Genomic DNA, 20847 nt, shown 5'->3' with positions numbered 1-20847 from the left:
TGTCAAATCATTCTATTTTGCTTTTATTTTCCTCCAACGAAGAGAAATGTGTGTGTGTGCACGTTTGTATATACCTTGGCCCTAGCCTCCATTAGGATATGATTTTATAATTATTTTCCTGATGAAGAACAAAGATATTTACAACCTTATATCAAAATTTTAAAAATCAACTTGGTCTTTGTGGTCCTTTTTATCAAGTGTACTAGTTCTCATTCAGCTGCTTAGCTATTCAATGAATTAATGGTCCCAACTTTATTTTCTATTGTATATTTAGTTACTCTGAGCTCATATTGTAATAACAAATGCTATATTTACATGGCTCAAAAGTCAAAACCATATAAAAAGGGCCAAGCAGTCTCATATTCATACCTGTCCCCCAACATTCCCAATCTTACCCCCACTTTTATTATAGTTTATTCTATCCATTTAGTGTCATCATGCCAAAAAAAGTAAATGAGAATTTATTTTTCTAATCAAAAAGTATGAGTACAATATATACCATTATCCAACTTAATTTTTAGCAGTATATTCTGGGATTGCTTCCATGTCAGGACCTAGGAAAATTTCACATTGTGCTGCATGGCTGTACAATACTGTACAACCAGCCCCCTAGCTTTTGGCTAACAACTTTATTGTAATAGAATTAACACAGCACATATTCCTTTCATTTAAAGTATATAACTCAGTGACTGTTAGTATATTTCCAAGAGATGGGAAATCATCACCACAGTCAAGTTTGGAACATTGTCATCAATCCCAAAAGAAACTCTGTACCCCTAGCAATGCTCTACATTCCGCCCCACCCACCATCCCCAGTCCTAGACTACTCCCACTCAACTTCACATCCCTACAGATTGGCCTACTTTTGACATTGTGTACAAATGAAATAATACAATATGTTATATATTGTGAATGGCTTTTTTCACTTAGCATAAAGTTACAAGATTCATCCATGTTAAAGCATGTTTCTGTGCTTCATTCTTTTTTATTGACAAATAATATCACACTGTATGGATATCCCATATTAGTAGATATGCACAGGTCATTTTCACTTGTTGGTTATTACAAATAGTGCTGCTGTGAACAACTTAATTTTAGTAAATGTATTTTTCCATTTTTCTTGCTTATATATCTAAGAGTAGAACTGCTGGATTCTAACTCAACGTTTAGCCTTCTGAAGCACATCCAGACTGTTCTCCAATGTGGCTGCTCTCCATTACCTTCTCAGCAGTAATGACTGAGCATTCTAATTACTCTATGTTTCTGTATTTTCCATTATAACCATCCTAGTGGGTGTTAAGTGATATCACATGGTTTTAATTTGCATTTCCTTGATTGGCATCCTATTTTAAACTTCCAAAATTTAGGTAAAACTTATATACAGTATAGTATACCAGTATGAACTATGCGTATCAATCAGTATTTCCATTTCAATATAAATCAACATATAAGCCTTTTCTAGTACCACATAATAGTCATGACCAGACCCAGACTTCAGTCTCTAATCATTTTCCTGACCTGTATGAGTATCACCCTATATTATTTGGAACTTCATATGAGTGGAATAATATAATATGTATTTTTGTATATTAATCTGTAACTATTTATGTATATTTGGACTAATTCCAATCTTTTCCATTAAAAATTATGCCAGTGTTATTTTATTTGTAGGCAGATGTATTTTAGGACAGATTTCTAGAAGTAGTATCTCTGAGTCAAAGGATAATGATACATATATATATAAATTTGCTATGTATTGCTAGATTTCCTCCTCAATGTTTGTAGCATTTTGTACTCTCATCTGAAACATGTGACAATCTTTGTTTCTTTTGACTTTTGCCAATGAAGTGGTTTTCCAATGTAATTTTTTTTTTACTCTTTTTTAATTTTTTTATTTTTTGACAGGCAGAGTGGACAGTGAGAGAGAGAGACAGAGAGAAAGGTCTTCTTTTGCCATTGGTTCACCCTCCAATGGCTGCTGCGGCCAGCGCACTGCGGCCAGCGCACCGCGCTGATCCAATGGCAGGAGCCAGGTGCCTATCCTGGTCTCCCATGTGGGTGCAGGGCCCAAAGGCCTGGGCCATCCTCCACTACACTCCCTGGCCACAGCAGAGAGCTGGCCTGAAAGAGGGGCAACCGGGACAGAATCCGGTGCCCCGACCGGGACTAGAACCCAGTGTGCCGGCGCCACAAGGCAGAGGATTAGCCCTCTCTCTAATTATTAGGTTGGAATCATCACATGATTGAGATTATTTATATTTCTCTTTCTGGGAGTTAACTTCATTTTTTTTTTTTTTTGCCTTTTTTTATGGGTTCTTGCTTTCTTTTTCCATCAATTTCTACAAGCAATATGCTATACCAGGGGGATGAGCTTTTTGTTTGTTTTAATATTCTTTTCAGTTTTCCTTTTGTCTTTGACTCTGTGATAGTTTTATCATGCAAAAATTTTAAATGTGGTCAAATTTATCAATACCATTTTACAGTTTCCAGAATTTGAATCTTAGCAAAGACTTCCACACTTTGAAGCTCCAAGTGAATTTGCCTATGATTCCTGTAGTATATTTATGATTCCATATTTTAAAATGTTTTTATTATTTTTATTTATTTGAAAGGCAGAGAGAGACAGAGACAAAGATCCCCCAACCCTGTACCATTACCCAAATGCCTGTAATGGCTGCGGATGCTGAAGCCAGGAGCTAAAAACTCAATCCAGCTCTCTCCCATAGGTGGCAGGGACCGAATGACTTGGGTAATCACTGCTACCTCCCAAGATCTGCATTACCAGGAAACTGAAATCAGGAGTAGAGCTATGACTGAGGCTCGGGCTCTCTGAAATGGGATACAGGCATCCCAAGTTGGTATTATCTGGTTTTATATTTTTATGTAAATCTTTGATCCATGTAGATTTTAGCTTGGTTCACTAAGTGAAGTATAGAAGCAACTTTTTCCAATGGCTATCCGGTTGTGCCAACACTATTTATTAAAAATGTTATTTCTCATAGTTGTTAATATCTCCTCAATGAAATTGACTAATTTGTAGTTTCTCTGGATAATTCACTCTGAGGTCATGGTAGAAAGCTAATCTGTAAGTTCACAACAAAGTTGAGCTTTGGCAAGAATTCCCTCGTCAGAAAAGTGTTATTTTAGGTATTTTTGATCAGCACTTTGACTCACAGAATTGTTAAAACTGTCTTTAGTTTATTTCAAAATTTATCAAAATATATTTCACATTGCAATCCCATAGTAGAATAGGACCAAAGAGATACTTTGATTTTTAGAAATTACTAATGGTCTGAGAGTGGGTATTTAGTGTAGCACATACCACACAGGAGTACCTGGGTTCAGTTGTCTGGCTCCTGACTTCAGCTTCTTTCAGCAGATCTCTGGAGGCAACAGTGAAGGCATAAGTAATTGAGTTCCTACCATCCATCTGGGAGACCTGAATTATATTTCTGGTTCTTTGCTCCAGCCCTGGCCATTATGGACCCTTGGGGAGTGAACTAGAAGATGAGGGTTTTTTCTCTCAAAAAAATTTTAATAAGAAATTACTCATGTTTAAAGGTAGAAAAATATTTTTCATTCTATATATGTGCTATATATATTTAAGCTTTTCATTTTGAGGCAATTATAGAGATACATAGTTATAAGAAATAATACGGAGATCTTGTATACAACTTCCACAGTTTCTCAATGGTAACATCATGCTATATAAATTACTCCTAGTTACATATCATTAAATAGTTATATATAGTACACACACACACACACATTCATGAAACACAAAATTGAAGTGATTAGAGAATAGACTGTGGAACTAGAGTGCCTTAACTAATGCCTACTCATCACCATATTACCTTGGAAAAATTAATTTATCCCTTTACTTCTCCATTTTCTCATGTGAATAAAGCGAGAATAATAGTATCTAATTTTTCATTTTCAATTTTTGTAAAAAATAACAAAGTTTATCAACATTACCATTTTTAACTATAGTTCAGTAGTGTTAAATATATTTATCTTGTTGTGCAGCAAGTATCTAGAATGTTTTCACATTGTACAATAAAGCAAGTGAATCTCCATTTTCTCCATCCCTATTCCCTTGTAATCATTTCACTTTATATTTCTATGAATTGGAGTACTCTAAATATCTCCTGTAAGTAGAATCATATGGTGTTTGTCTCTTTTACCCACTTATTTGACTTAGCATTGTGAACTTAAAGGTCATCCATGCTGAAACATGTGACAGGATTTCCTTCCTTTCAAAGTTTGAATGAGATCCCATTATAAGTATACCACATTTTGTTGATCCATTAATGTGTCAATGGACATTTGGGTTGTTTTATCTCTTTCCAATTATGAATAATGCTGTTATGACCATGGGACTATCACTTGAAGATCCTGATGTGAATGATTTTGGATATATATTCATAAAGTGGCATTGTTGTATCATTTGCTAATGCTATTTTTAAATTTTTTTAGAAATCCAAAGCCCTGATTTTATTTTTAATTTTTAATCAGTTTTGCATACATAGTAGTTAAAGATTAATTGGTTATTCAGGCTTAGTTAAGAAAAACAGCTGTCATCATTCCCTTCTCTCTATTTCTTCTTTCTCAGAGACAAATTTTTTTTGACTTTTGGGTGGTTTGTTTTAGAATTTTAAAATAAGACTCATGTGGTCATTTCATTATTTTTCAATATTAGGCATGAAACATTGCACTATGAAAAATGAGGATTTAGCTCTCTCCTCTCTATGCCCTCACTATATATATATATATATATATATATATATATATATATATTCATATTCTTTTTATGCTATCTCCAGTATACTTGGTGAGTTCATAGTCAGTGTTTAGATATTTCTTGATTTGCCTATCAGTCATGATTCCAGTAGGCAAAATTTAACATACTCAAATTGAACATTTGGAGAAAAATTTAATAAAGTCTATTTATAAATAGTAAGTATATTTGGAATTACTGCAAGCATGGGAAATGCTTTAGTAACAATACCCAGCCCCACAGGGCAGTCAAAGAGAGGAGATTACTGTAGATTGAAAGGAATAAGGTGAAGGAGTGGTTACAAGACTACTCTTAGAGGTGTATGGAGAGGGTGACCTGATGGAAGCCATGCCTTTTAGTCAATACTACAGAAAGGAAACTCAGGAAATAAATATCATTATCTCATTTTCCTTCCTTATTCTAATTTCCTATGGGCCTTCCTCCTTGATTGAACCTATCTGAAAGCCACAGAGCAAAGAAGTACTTGATTCATTCTATGTTGATCAGCCTCCCAGAGTACAAGAAGGAAAAGGAAGCAGATGAGTTTGAAGAAAATAGATAGCCAGCACACAAAGTGAATGCTGATTAGATCTGAGACACATAAAATACAGATTACTTTTTCTTTCATCAACAGCTTTGGTTTTCCTTGACATTAGTAATGGGTATTTCTTTTATCAATACCTTAATTTCCCCTTGCCTAACTTTATCCATCAATTGAATAAATTGTCTTGTAAGACTTTCCAGTGTATGAGCTGGTCTATCAGTTGTGTCTTCTTGAAGGCATCTCTTCCAGAGCTTTCTCCAACTCATTCCAATCTGACCTGGTTGCTTGTTTATGTGATAACTAACTGTAATCCTGGGATCACACTTCATCATCATTCCTCACCTCTCTTCTATGTGGATCTCATTTATTTCCTTATCCCATATTGACTTTTTTTTTTCCTGACAGGCAGAGTGGACAGTGAGAGAGAGACAGAGAGAAAGGTCTTCCTTTACCGTTGGTTCACCCTCCAATGGCCGCTGTGGCAGGTGCTCTACGGCCGGCACACCGCGCTGATCCGAAGCGAGGAGCCAGGTGCTTCTCCTGGTCTCCCATGTGGGTGCAGGGCCCAAGGGCCTGGGCCATCCTCCACTGCACTCCCTGGCCACAGCACAGAGCTGGCCTGGAAGAGGGGCAACCGGGACAGAATCCGGCGCCCTGACTGGAACTAGAACCCAGTGTGCTGGCGCCGCAGGTGGAGGATTAACCTATTTAGCCACGGCACCGGCCTCCATTTTGACTTCTTAATTACTTTATGCTGTTATTGTGGCCAGAGCATATTTTTTAGTACTCCCTTGAGAAAGAATGATTAGGAAGTAAATATTTTGATGCTGTGAGTAACTGAAAATGTCTTTATAATATCATCACACTTACTTGATAATTTGGCTGGATGTAGAATTCTCAGTTCCTTCTAAATCTGAAGGCATTCTGTTATTTTGTCATGTAGCTCCCAATGTTTCTGTTGAGAACTTTGAAGTCCATTTTGATTCTTAATTATTTGTATGTACTTCTCCCTTCATAATCCTGGAAACTTACAGGATTTCATCCTTGTACCTATCAGTTTGAAATTTAATGATGATGTATGTTGGTTTGTTGTACACCTGGCAGGATCCTTGAAACCTGAAAATTTGTCTTTACTTTCAGAATATTTGAATATTTAAAATTTCTCTCTTCCTTTATCTTTTTCTTTTCCTGGATCTTCTGGGTTGTTCCTTAGTTTATTTTTCCCACTTATTTTATATCTCTTTACCAGTTTGCTCTACTTCCTTTTTCCCCATTTTAATCTCTAATATTTTATTTTTATTTCTGCTCTCATAATTTTAATTTCCAAGGGCTTGTTTTGTTTTCTTAAAGTTAAGACATGTTGCTTTTTTTTTTTTAGCTTTTCTCATGCTAAAGACATACCTGGTATATCTGATATTCTTAATCAGTTACCACTGAAAAAATAGTTGAGGACTAATTGGTAGCTTAGAGCACCTAGTTAGGAGGTGAACATTTAGAGTTTCTCTATTATATAATCTAACTATCATTTCATTTGGGAACCTCTGATGATAGCATTTTTAGGTCTTTCCTCTTGGGCTGGCTAGAATATTCAGAGAAAATTATTCAAATCTTCAGACTGGATGGTAAAAGTCTGATTTCTAGGCCTGGCTTGAGGTAGGGGGAGATGGTTCAGGGTACAGGGTACATTCATTCCCTTATTGGCACCTCAACCCTGTTTGTGTTTCCCAGTCTAGAGATTCTCTGTCTTACTATTTGCAGATAAGAAAACTTTATCTTCTGCAAAGTTAGGGATGAGATCATCATTCAGCGTCACTGAAATGGAGAAAGGCTATAGGGATCCAAATGAATACACAAACATGGTGGTATGAAACAACCAAGAGTCACTTCGTACTGTCTCTAATGGTTTTAGGGTTTCATTGGGTTCATGTTGGCCTTTCTCAGTTTCTAGTAAGGTTATAGTTAGCTAATAGTTGGAACGGGAGTCTGCCTCAGCTCCACATCTCAGGTTGATGATGGATAATGATGATAGAAGACTCAAATAGTTGAGAGCTGGAATAGCTGGGGCTCCAAAGATATGACATTCTTATTCATTTTCATTTTCTTTCTCTCTCTCTCTGTCTCTCTCGCTCATATTTCAATATTGTCTCTTTATATGGCGGCACATAGTATAGTTAGATTTCTTCCATGGTGGCTAAAAGCTCTCAGAGTGGGTGTCCCAAGAGAAAGCGACAGAAACTCTATGATCTTACTTAACCAAATCTACAAAGACAGCATCACTTCCATTGTTCTATTCATTGAGTCCATCATAAGAACTTACCCAGATGTGAGGGGTGGAAACATAGACTCCATTTATTGAGGAGGAACACATCAAAGAATTTTCTGATTTATTTTAAAACCAGCAGAGTCTCTTAATCCATGCTTCTTGTTTTAGCTTCTTTCCCCCTGTCACTCTCCTGCTTCACTGCACGGCAGTGGCTATTGATTTCTAAGCCTTTGTTCCAACACTTTATTGCTATTTTGCCTCTTCTGTTCTTCTTTTATTTAGGCTTGAACCCTTAAAAAGTTATTGCTATCATTTTACTGTGGTTTCCAGATATAGAAAATTAGAGTATCTTTATCTGAAACTCTCAAGTTGCTTTAATTTTTTGCTGTGGAGCTATTTTAAACCTTTTAAAAACTACTAATCACAATTGTAGTAAATTCAATACTAAGTAGTTATCTAGTGATCTGGAAACAATGCTTTATCATTTCCACCTTAGGTGCCCCTATTGGTCTCAAGCATCTCTGAGATTCAGAGCCGAATATTAGAGGAGGTGCAAAATATGAATTTTGTGAAGGACAACAGTGTGACATTTATTGAGAGGAAACTTAGTTTTGAAAAAAAGAAGCCTGTGCAGAGTCTGGTGAGTTTGGCAGCATTTATGACAATGATAAATATTTATTTGCCTTGTCTAAATCATATTATATTATTTTCTCATCACTTATCTCATTCTAATATGTTATAATCTACTTATTATGCATAGATTTTCTTAACTATTTTCTAGCCTTACACTACAAGCTCCATAAGATATGCATTTTTTAAAATCTGTTTTGTACATGATGTATCACCAAAGTGCCTAAGTTGGTCACTGACAAAAGATAAGTACTCAAAATATATATTTTAAGATAGGATTTTATGGGGATAAATAATATAGAACCACATTTTAGTTTGCAAGATAAGGCACTCCAGGTTCTAAGAATAAAGTGATTTTCTCAAGTCATTTAGTGTTAGCACTGGGATGGAGTCTATGTCTCTTGACTCCTTCCTGCCTAGCTTACCATTTCCTAGAAAAAAAAAAAACATGCACACATATAATTTACTTAACTAAACATTAGTTAGCTTAATATTAGCTTAATATGCCAGGGATTGACTGTAAAATGGCAGGGTTGAAATGTTGTTTGGCATTCAACAGAGATTAGAACCTCTATCTTCTTATCATCAGCTGAATTTTCTTTCTTCTCTACAACACTGCCCTCATGTGCTTACTAGAGAATTTTCCCATTGAATAACTCAGCTCTATACTTAACAATGAAAGGCTGATCTAAGCCTTGGCCTTGAAATAATGCCAAATCAGCACATGACTTCTACATTATAAGTAAATATTTATCAACTCAATGAAGATTTTATTATATATTTATCTAAATAAAAACTTCTTACTTCCAGCCAGAAGTGCCACGGCAAACTGACATTCACCGCTCCAAGCTTCTATCCACATACACTGCAGGGGAACTCTACCAAGCTAAGCGCAAGTGCAATGCTACACAAGAGTATGACATCAATCTTCTGGAAGGAGAGTTGGTGGCTGTGATGGAACAGAAAGATCCCTTGGGGAGTACTAGCAGATGGCTTGTTGACACAGGAAGTAAGTTGATTTCCAGAACTACCACCCTCTTTAGGTTGAGATTTTCCCAGGGGGCTTTTGTGTGCTTCTCTAAACACACATGTTGGGGAAAGAGATACACATGACTTTGGTTCTTGTTTCTTTTTATTTCCTATCCAGTTGTAAAAGGATATGTGTATTCCTCCTTCCTAAAACCCTACAACCCAGCAAAAGGGCAGAAGGCGGATTCTGAGAACAGGTTCTGTGATGATGACTTTGATAACATCAGCCTCTTTGTGTCTTCAAGACCAGCTAGTGACAGTGTCACAGGCACCCCAGAAGGGAGCGTAAGTGATAGCAGCTCATCTCTTAGTGGCATTTGTGGAAAGTTTGAAACAAACGACACTGATGTTGACAGTTTTCAAGAAGTGGATGAACAGGTAAGAATTTGAACTTTGAACTAAAAAAAAAAAAAAAAAACTTGGCTGATTAAATCATGAAAAAAAAATCTCTATCTACACTCTATTTTTGATTATACAGGACTTGCAAAACAGGGCATAGGAATCTCGGATTCCATCTGAGGACTTTGCCTACTACAGTATTTTATATACCTTGTTTGGCAAGCAGAATGTTGTACTTGGCACTTCTTAAAAAGGATCAGATTTAATAATGAATAAACCCAACCCCAGTTTTAGAAGACAGTTCAATATCTGAGAATGAGTACTCTTTTCTTTTTTTTTTTTTTTTTTTTTTTTTTTGACAGGCTGAGTGGACAGTGAGAGAGACAGAGAGAAAGGTCTTCCTTTTGCCGTTGGTTCACCCTCCAATGGCCGCCGCGGTAGCGTGCTGCGGCCGGCGCACCACGCTGATCCGATGGCAGGAGCCAGGTGTTTATCCTGGTCTCCCATGGGGTGCAGGGCCCAAGCACTTGGGCCATCCTCCACTGCACTCCCTGGCCACAGCAGAGAGCTGGCCTGGAAGAGGGGCAACCGGGACAGGATCGGTGCCCCGACCGGGACTAGAACCCGGTTTGCCAGCGCCGCAAGGCGGAGGATTAGCCTACTGAGCCGTGGCGCCGGCCGAGTACTCTTTTCTCTTTCCATATAAATAACACTGAAAACAGAATTTTTGACTTCCAAGAAGTTAGCTATTTTGTTACCAATCTAAAGGTCATGGTCTAGTCCTTGATTTTCACATTTTTTTAAACTTTTATTTAATGAATATAAATTTCCAGTGTACACCTTATGGATTACAATGGCTTCCCCCCCCCCATAACTTCCCTCCCACCCGCAACCCTCCCCTCTCCCGCTCCCTCTCCCCTTCCATTTGCATCAAGATTCATTTTCAATTCTCTTTATATACAGAAGATCAATTTAGTATAAAGATTTCAACAGTTTGCACCCACATAGAAACACAAAGTGAAACATACTGTTTGAGTACTAGTTATAGCATTAAATCAAAATGTACAGCACATTAAGGACAGAGATCCCACATGAGGAGCAAGTGCGCAGTGACTCCTGTTGTTGACCCAACAAATTCACACTCTAGTTTATGGCGCCAGTAACCACCCAAGCTGTCGTCATGAGTTGCCAAGGCTATGGAAGCCTTCCAAGTTTGCCGACTCTGATCATATTTAGACAAGGTCATAAAAGACAGAGTGAGGATAGTAACCAATGATCCTAAGAGTGGCATTTACCAGGTTTGAACAATTATACAGCATTAAGTGGGGAAGAGGACCATCAGTACACACAGGTTGGGAGTAGAGCCATTGGTGGTAGAGTAGAGGTTATGATTACAAAGGAATGAGGCCCAAGTACGCTAGACAGGGCCTAGAACAAAGGACAGAGTCATTATTAGAGGAGCTAAGAAAGGTGCTGTCTAAGCTACAATTAAGTTTTCTGATTGAGAGGCAAATAGAACCTGATAGAAGGGGTTTGATAATAATCTGGTGGGCTTTAGGCCTTGTAAGTTAAGAGGCCCAGACCTATCTATCTCTTCACATGGGGTATATCCTAAGGGAGGTGTGAACCTCCTAGGGGAAGGCACTCTGTTGACTTTCATTACTTAGCTGGCCTGGGAGGAGAGCTGGCCAGGTAAAGGCAGGTGGCATCTCTAACAAGAAATTTACAGTTCTGCCTGCAATGTTGCTGACCCTACTTGACCATCCCCTCAGCTGCAGTGGTCTGAGTGAAGGGCTTTTCAGCTTAGAGCCAATAAGATCTGTGGCTCTGACCTGGGCATCCTTCGACTCCAGGGCAGGTCCATTTCCAGTGATCCAACTCTTGGCAGAGCTGCCAGGGCTCTTCACAAGCTGACTTCTGCTGAAGCCCAGGCTTACCACATTGAAAGCCACTGCAGTGGACTGGCCTGTTGGGTCTCCTTGAGGGCATATCACTGTACAGATCAGCCATTAATAGGCCTGCCACCCATTGCTTCTGATGCCTAGCTTTCTTTTCCTCCTGGTTTGTGTTAAAGCAGACCAGAGGATGCAAGTCAAGGGAGTGCCCGTATCCCATCTCTAATCTTCGGTGGCCTGAACTACAAGTCTATAGTCACAGGCATGTTCTGTAGTAGTTTTTCTAAGGTAGACAATGCCCATGAGGAAAATTATATTCTCACTTTAAAACTTTCTTTCCCTTTGGTCTGAAAGGGTTTTTTCTACTTACTGTATACTTCGCTGATGGCGAAGAGAATCTAGCTATGAGATTATTATTTAAGTTCTTACTTTGGTTATGCTATTACAGAAAAATGTTAGCCATCTCTTTTATAAGGTCTAAAGATTAAATTGTGCATCCTACAGATTCCTTCATAATAGAATTAGTTTCCTACCTTGAAGAGAATAGAGAAATGAAAGAACAAGTTGGGCTTAGAATAGAGAAATGAGGGAGCAAGTCCTAGATCGCTTGCTGACAATAGCAATATCACATGAATACTTAGCAAACAGTTTCAACCATTAGATAACAACTTAAGAAAACATTTACCAGAAGGTCCAATGCCTTCTATAAATTTTAAGAATCATGTATTTGAAAACACCTCTTAAATATCCAACATGGTATAGTTTGTTTAACCAGTAAACTTAAGCACAACCATATAAAATGTTTTTAGTTTCTTTCTACCAACAAGTTTAAAACATGATACACAGATTCAGGTCACACAAATTAAAATGTATCTTTGATTTTAGCAGCTTAAATTTATGGACAATCTTATCTATAAGCCATTTAAAATAAAACTCTTAATAAAATTTCCCCATGTGGACATACAATATGTACACACATATAACATAGCATAGTAGACCAATATAGCAATTTTAATAATAGCTTTTAAAATCTTTAACTCTTTTTGTAGATTGCCAATTGATTTGAATTGCTTTTTTGTTTTTAGTAACCTCAGTTAACCATACTTTCTCTCAGGTGGTACTGTTAATACATTATTGGCTTCATCTGTTTACAGAGCCATCCCAAAGTACTGAATACAATAGAAGTGGCTGGAAAAAGTCCATAGGAACCTATAGGAGGACAGCTAAACACAGAACCAACAACGCTTTAGTTTTATGAGCAGCAAATCATATATAACTGTGGATGACAAAAGACTTTAAGTCGCCATGTTTAAAATTATAAACTCATCAACCAACAAGAGGCACTTGCTTACTTCACAGTATTTTTGAAAGCACCTGTAGGATTTTACAAGTATTTAACTCTTTAGGCCTCTGGGGCTTTCTCATTAAGATAACTATCATGTCTAGTAACACAGATCATTAGACTTTTTAATTCTCAAACATTTGTATTAATAGCATTTTCCATTATAGAAACTTAAAGTCTGGTACCACATCACATCTTGACAGTCCTTCTAATATACTCCAAATAGACTGATTAGTTGGTGTCTCTATAAGATGAGAGACATAGGTCCTTCGATTTTTTCAGTTGGGCCCAAACTGGAAAAACCAAAGTCCAGGATTTACTGGAAATTTTAGAGACCAGATTGTTTGAAACTTTGATTTTTTGAATGCCTGTCAAGAATGCCAAGAAGGCTCAAAATCCAAAATATCTGGTTGAAATAAGATTCCTTAAAATCATGACATAACATAGACCAAATTTGATCATTGTTACAAGGTGATTATTCAAATTTTTGAAAAAAGCACATATTTAAATAACCCATAGCTCTTAATAAAAATTCAGCAGTTTTTGAACAATTAGAATTTAACAGACATCAAGAGAACATAATAGATTACTTTAACACATTGCTTTAACAGAGCATCAGAGTTTAATTCTATGTCAAAGAGAAATTGAGCTTCCAGTGATCTTTTGCTGTGAGGTTTCCTTCCTTTACCTTCTTTCATATTGGTGACCATGTTTCTGTGTTTCTGTGTGTAACACATCTTTAAGCATCTTTTGCAGGGCAGGATGAGTGGCAACAAATTCTTTCAGTTTCTGTTTGCTATGAAAAGTCTTAATTTCACCTTCATTCACAAATGAGAGCTTTGCAGGATATAGTATTCTGGGCTGGCAGTTTTTCTCTCTTAGTACCTGGGCTATGTCTCGCCATTCCCTTCTAGCTTGTAGGGTTTCTGATAAGAAGTCTGCTGTGAGTCTAATTGGAGATCCTCTAAGAGTGATCTGACGTTTCTCTCTTGCACATTTTAGGATCTTTTCTTTATGTTTCACTGTGGTGAGTTTGATTACAACATGTCGTGGTGAGGATCTCTTTTGGTCATGTTTATTAGGGGTTCTATAAGCTTCCTGTACTAAGATGCCTCTGTCCTTCTCCAAACCTGGGAAATTTTCTGCTAGTATCTCACTGAAAATGCCTTCTAATCCTTTCTCCCTCTCCATGCCTTCAGGAACTCCTAGAACCTGAATGTTGGGTTTTTTAATAGTATCCTGTAGATTCCTGACAATATTTTTTAGATTTCTAATTTCTTCTTCTCTTTATTTTGACTGTATACTTTCCTGTGCTCGGTCTTCTAAGTCTGATATTCTCTCTTCTGCTTCGCCCATGCTGTTTTTTAAGGCTCTCTAATGTGTTTGTCATTTGATCTATTGAATTCTTCATTTCATTATGATTTCTCGTTACTATCACAGTTTCTTGTTCTACTAGTTGTTTCATTTCATTTTGATTCCTCCTTAATATTTCATTTTCACGAGAGAGATTTTCTATCTTGTCCATTAAGGATTTCTGTAGTTCAAGAATTTGTTTTTAGAACTTCTTAATGTTCTTATCAATTTTTTGAGATCTGCTTCTTGCATTGCTTCTATCTCATCATCTTCATAATCTTGAATTGGGGTGTCTTTTTCATTTGGGGGCGTCATAGTGTCTTCCTTGTTCTTGTTACCTCGGTTTTTGCGTTTGTTGTTTGGCATGTTGGAGATATTTGGTTTCTTTACTGTGGTGTTTTTTCTTGTTACACTATGGCTCTATATTAAGTGGACTGTCTGCTTTCGGTGGAGCCTTAGAGGCTTGAGTGTGGACTGAGAGCTGTGTTTGGTTCCTCAGGGTTGAGGCTGTGTCAAAGATGACATTCCCAGGTTAGGTGTGGTAAATCTCTCTTTCTTTCTTTCTTTTTTTGATTCAAAAGGGAAGTAATTCCGCACAGCTGAATGTAATTGGAGGTAGTTAGCAGGCAAATGATATACCCACAGGAGCCAGAGATTGGAAGCTCTTTCCCAAGGACCACACATGGAATCTGTGCTGCCCTCAGTGTGGGCTCCAATTCTCCTGCAGTCTCCCACTGGGCTGGTGCAGACCTGAGGTTGCCCTGCTTATGACGTATGTCCAAAATGGTGCCTGCTCTTTGTCTTGCTCGCCTTTGAGGGGTGAGCGGAGAGAGAGAAACTTGTGTCCGTATCGGTCACTTTTTTTTTTTTCCTCTCTCTCTTCTAGTTAGCCTGGTGAACTTTTCCCCACGGAGTTTCAAGCCTCGTTCCCTCTAGTCTCCTCTTTCCGCTTGCCCGCTGGTGTCTTGGGCTATTGAGGTTCGGCTCACCTCGCGTTCTAGCGCTGGTGCGTTGAGTCTGCTGCTGGTGTCCCGAACTTGGGCTCCCACGCTCTCCACGCAGGTCCACTGTGAATCACTAGTTCCAGAAGTTTCCTCTGCTGTTTCTTCCCCTACTCTTCCTTGACCCTGCAGTATCTCCACTTTTATTAACCTGTCTCTCCCCTGGACTAATAGTGTGCTCCCTTCCTATTCCACCATCTTGCCACTCTCCCCTGATTTTCACATTTTTTAGCTTTACTTATAATGGTGATGTTACATGTCTAGTATATCATTGTTTAGGAAGCACTTTGACAAGTTAGTAGGCTGTATGATAATGTATAAGTAGTCTTTCTAATGATATTTTAGAGATATACATTGATATAAAAAGGTTTCTAAAAATATTATTTAAAAATATATTCCTTTACTTGAGAGGCAGAGAGAGTGCGTGAGTGCCAACGAGAGCCCTCATTTACTAGATCACTCCCTAAATGCTTGTAGTGATAAGGACTGGGCCAGCTGGAGCTGGGAGCAGATAACTCAATCCATGTCTCTCACATGGGTGGGCAGAGCTCTATTACTTGGGTCATCACCACTGTCTCTGAGTATCTGAATTAGTAAAAGTCTGCAACTGGAAGATAGAAGAGGGTTTCTAACCTAGGGACTCTGATATGGGTCATGAATGTCTTAAATGGTATTTTAACCATTAGGCTAAATGCCTGCCCTCAAAGATATTCTGAAGTGCAAAACAAATTTAAAAAATTAAATATACTGTAATTCCATTGTTACTTCAGGTAGGTTAGTGGGAGGAAGGAAAGAGAGAAAGAAAGGACAAGATATTAATAGCAGTTGGGTGGGTTTTTTTGGGACGATGGTTTTGGTTTATCTTTTTAAAATTGTTTCTTTGTTAAAACTACTTGTGTAATAAAAACATGTATCTGCGGAATGAAGAACATGAAAGCTAGGTCCTAGAGGATGAGGAAGAAGATTGAATATTTTTCATACAATATAACTATCTTGGCTTCCTAAATTACACATGATATAATATTGTAAATGCTGGTTTCGTAGCTTTTTAGTTTCAGAAAGGAAGATTAAAATATATTATGATTTTTGTTGTTAATTGGAGAACTTGGAAGAAATCAATAAAATGAGATTCAGTGTAGAGAGGTAATGTGGCTCACTAAGGGAAGAAAAATTAAGTGCACAAATATAGAAGAAAGGAATGCTGAACTGGCAATGGTACCACCGGGAAAGATCTTGTAGTGATAAACAGTGGGTAATAAATTTGGAATGAGTCAATAATACAGAATGTTATTTAAAAAAAGTAAATGCTGTGAAAAGCTAGATTGTATGCACAGAATATTGTACATAAAATGAGCCAGAGCTTTACTAAATATAAAGAAGCAACCAATAAAATGTATTTTAGTAAATGTCAGCAAAAAAGAGAAAAGGATTAGATGATTATGGCTTAATTTAGTAATATTTTAATTAATGTGTCTATATCAACATATATTAACATTTTAAGCTAGAAATGTGCAACCTAATACAACTAAAATATTAAAAATAATAATAAATCTTTTAGCTCTTAAATCCAGAGTAGGTTGAAAACTAACTTGTAGTCTAAACATTACAATGACAAAAACACTTTAAAAAAAAAGAGGCTAAGAGACTTAGGGACTAAAGAGAAATATTCTACTGTCTCTTTAAAGCAGTATATAATATAATATATTTTGAGTATATAATGTATGCTTCCATTTAACATAAAAACTGAAAAATGCTTATCTGAAATACATTTTGGCAGTTCACTTAAAGTATTGGAAGTATGTTATAATTTTGTACTTTTAAATTTATAAGTTCATGAAAATCTATATTTAATGCTTATATTTTACACAGTATACTATAATTTCATACCAAATAGATCTAGGTAGAACATTTCATATTCCCCTTGAGAGAATTTGTGCTAAAGAGGAAGACTACCACAAATATTTTGGAATGTATATTATAGGAAATCCAACAAACTGAAAAATCTATAGCTACATTGGTAAAACACACACATTTTTATAAAATTACAAAAGATGGTTAGCAACTGCTAATGCAGTCCCTTACAGATTATTTTTGCAACCGTACGTGTTATAGTACATCAGATTCCTGAAAGCTTTTGCAAAAACAGATTCCCCACTCCTGCTCTAATGGATGTACTCAGTGTTTTCCTTTTGTAAACAGCAAAATGGCAGCAGCAACTGCACATTAGACTCCCATCCATTTCCATGAGAATCTACTTTGCCCATCCTTGCAAGGACAAGAATTTGGTTCCTAAAGCATTATGATAAATGGACCAAGCACAGGAGTTAGAGCAAGAAAATATGAATCAGTTAGCTCTATGGTTAACAGTAGTTTGCTTCTCCATGAGTTGACTCATAGATTACTAGGGATAAAACATATTTGGCATATACCTTGTCATGAACTCTATAGTAGGTGATTATTATAGCAGCCACACCATTGATTAAGAATTTATTCCACCTCCCTCTTTGTTTATCTATTTATATTTTTAAATTTCAAAATAGCCTATGTTTAACAAGTCTCTTATATGTCTTTCTTGTGATATTCAAGCCTTTCAAATCAACAAATATTTGAATTCCTGCTATGTATCTTGATGTGACCAGTGGAGAAAAGTTTAAATTTGTGCTTTAGTCCACTTGGGCTGCTTTAATAAATGCAACAAAAATTTATTTCTCACAGTTGTGAAGGCTGGAAGTTCAACATCACGACACTAGCATATTTGCTGTCTGCCAACTTTCTGGTTCAGAGGTAGCACCTTCTTGCTAGGTCCTTACAAGGTAGAAGTGATGAGGGATCTCTCATGAGACATTTACAAATAAAGGAACTAATCTTATTTATATGGGCTTCACCCTCATGACCTAATCACCTACCAAAGGCCGCACCTCAATACCATCATCTTGGGGACTACGATTTCAATACACACATTTTGGGGAAATAACAAAGCTTCAGACCATAGCAGTGTGGTTCTTTTCCCTAGGGAACAACTCATGCAAATTGCTAAGACAGTATATCAATCAACAGAATCAGAATTTCATAGAAAGTAAAATAACAGTTCAAGATTTAAATAACAGTTTAAAGTACTCCCAACACTGCTCAGTAGTTCTTTTCTGCTCAATGAAATCACTTCTCATAGTTACCTTTATCCATAGACCCTAAATTTTGAGAGAATTAATGTGTTTGCCTTTTCCTAATACTATTTTTACATACTTGGCACCTGTATCTTTGAATGTAACAGGTTAATACCTCTTGTCAACTTTGTAATTTATGAAAGTTACCTCTTTCAAAATCCAGGTCACAATTAACTGATGGATCATCTATGTGTAGAACTTTTGTTGTTGGTGGTGGTGGTATGTTTTTGTTTGATTGATTGATTGATTTTGCTTTGCTGACATTTTTATTTTGCTAGCTGGGTTATAAGGTCCCTGGTAAAACAATATGTGACACTCAGTAGTACTTTATAAGTTATGGTTACATGAATGAATAGATGTTGTTAAACAATTACTTAATCTTATATCATAGATAAACCTCTCATTATCAATCTTATGATTTTACTGAAAGATGGCCTAGTTAAGCAGGACATAGTTGGGGGTTTCTGATATCTAGTAATAATGAAATGAAATAATAAATTTACTGAGATTGAAATTTTTTTACCTTCTTCTGGGTCACTTAATTTAAAAAGATCAAAAATTAAATACATTGTCAAAGACTTGAAAAATAAAAGAATAAAGAAGTAGAAAGGGCTATCATCCCACTATTGAAAAGAACCCAAATAATATTACCCTTACATTATACATTTAGTTTTATATCCTTTTGTGGAGGGTGCTCACTATTTCATCCCAAGCATTTCCCATGTTATTAGTCTCCAAAAACATAATTTTTAATGACTTCACTGGTATGATGCTGTAGAGTTTATTCCCTCTTTGCTAAAACTTTATTATTATTCCCATTTTCTTCCTACTTTTCACCTAGCATATAGGTATTGCAGTTGAAATTGTGCAAAAATATCTGCCAATGTTTCTATTTTTGTAGAAAATATTCTTGGAAGCATTAGTAATTAGCATTAAAACATCTTTTAACAGAAACTGGCAAATTACCTTCAAGCATGGACAGGTTAGACTCCTTCCAACAGAATCACAGAATGCCTACTCTACTGAATTCTCATCAGGGAGCATACTTTTACAAAAATAAATCCAATAGGAATCGGGCAATGTGACTGCAAAATTAAGAAAACTTGAACGTTGCTTCTAAAAGTTTAGAAGTCTGTGTTGTTTCTCAATCTTTTCAGCTTCTGATTCCATTAATTTCATTTACTTCTCTGTTTAGATTTTCTATGCTGTTCATGCTTTTCAAGCACGGAGTGACCATGAACTCAGCCTTCAAGAGTACCAAAGAGTCCATATACTTAGATTTTGTGACCTAAGTGGAAATAAAGAGTGGTGGTTAGCCGAAGCTCAAGGACAGAAAGGATATGTGCCAGCTAACTACCTTGGGAAGATGACCTATGCTTAAGTAAATAAGTCTGTGACTTTCATTTTCTGACAAGTTGTTGACTGACTACCTCATAAAACTGACATGACAAAACTTCAGACCAGAAAGCAAGAAATCTCCAAACTACATGAACTGAAACTATATCAAGTTTTAAGGAAGACTGTACTTCCTATCAGGATTATTTCATGAATATATTATAAAGAATACATGTTGAAGGAAATACTAAGGCAACAAAAACATCAAAGCAAATGGCTCAGGTTCCAACTATCAACTACTTAAAAGTGAAGATATTTTGAAAGAGTAAATGTGTTCCTTTATCATAAAATCAAAGATTAGATGAAGGTTTTTCTATTTACTATAATTATTTTTACTGTATTATGCATTTCATCTTAAACATGGTTTTCATATTTTTCCTTGAACATGCACACATGCATATACATACATATACATGATATGTTATGCAGTTTATACAAATATGTGTTTAATAAAAGTCAGACACACATATATATGAACCAGACAATACTAAATACACATAAGAATATGAATTGATTAATAGCCAACTGGAAGTTTTTGATATGGGGCCTTTCTTTAACATAAGTCTTGAACAAGAAAAAACCCCTAAATAATATGATATCAATGATATCTAACATTTTCTGACTGCATACCACATGCCATTTTATATGCAGTAACTTAATATAACATTATGAGGAACCAGGAAGTAATTAACTGAAAACACATTGCTATAAGTGGTAGGGGCTGACTCAGTCCTAGGTAGCCTAGGACCAGGGTCCATTCTCCTCACTGTATATTTCTCCAGAGTGTCTACATTATCTATTCACAAAGCACTTAGCAATGCAAATAATTAACATCAGTGTGAGCTATTTTCGTCTCAGGCCTATATTAAAGTACAAATTTCAAAATGCAGGGCTTCAAGAACTTCTTTATTAGCCTAAACAATATGAAGTCCCTAGGTATATTGTTTCCAGGATTGATTAATAATTTCTATAACTATATAATTGTTCAAAAACTATCCTATACAACTTCTAATGATACTTTAATGAAAAAGTATTTTGTGTCTCTCTACCATTCAGATGATGAATGGGGAATTTTGTATTCCATATTTTGAGTCAAAATTTGAATTTTTTTAGTT

The 20847-nt window shown here is 36.4% G+C and overlaps 1 protein-coding gene across 1 annotated transcript in view; it reads left to right on the top strand.

Annotated features, from left to right (window-relative positions):
- ARHGEF38 (Rho guanine nucleotide exchange factor 38) overlaps positions 1–19718 on the top strand; it is a 137850-nt gene extending 118132 nt beyond the window's left edge. The window contains exons 11-14 of the mRNA XM_062199132.1: positions 8081–8224; positions 9025–9223; positions 9362–9621; positions 19533–19718. Of these exons, the coding sequence (XP_062055116.1) occupies positions 8081–8224; positions 9025–9223; positions 9362–9621; positions 19533–19718 (789 nt within the window). The remainder of the gene's footprint in view (positions 1–8080; positions 8225–9024; positions 9224–9361; positions 9622–19532) is intronic.
- The last annotated feature ends 1129 nt before the right edge of the window (positions 19719–20847 follow it).

This window comes from Lepus europaeus, chromosome 8 (assembly GCF_033115175.1).
Source record: "Lepus europaeus isolate LE1 chromosome 8, mLepTim1.pri, whole genome shotgun sequence".
Lineage (NCBI taxonomy): Eukaryota > Metazoa > Chordata > Mammalia > Lagomorpha > Leporidae > Lepus > Lepus europaeus.
Note: the sequence above shows the minus strand (reverse complement) of the source record. Positions and strands in the feature narration are given on the sequence as shown.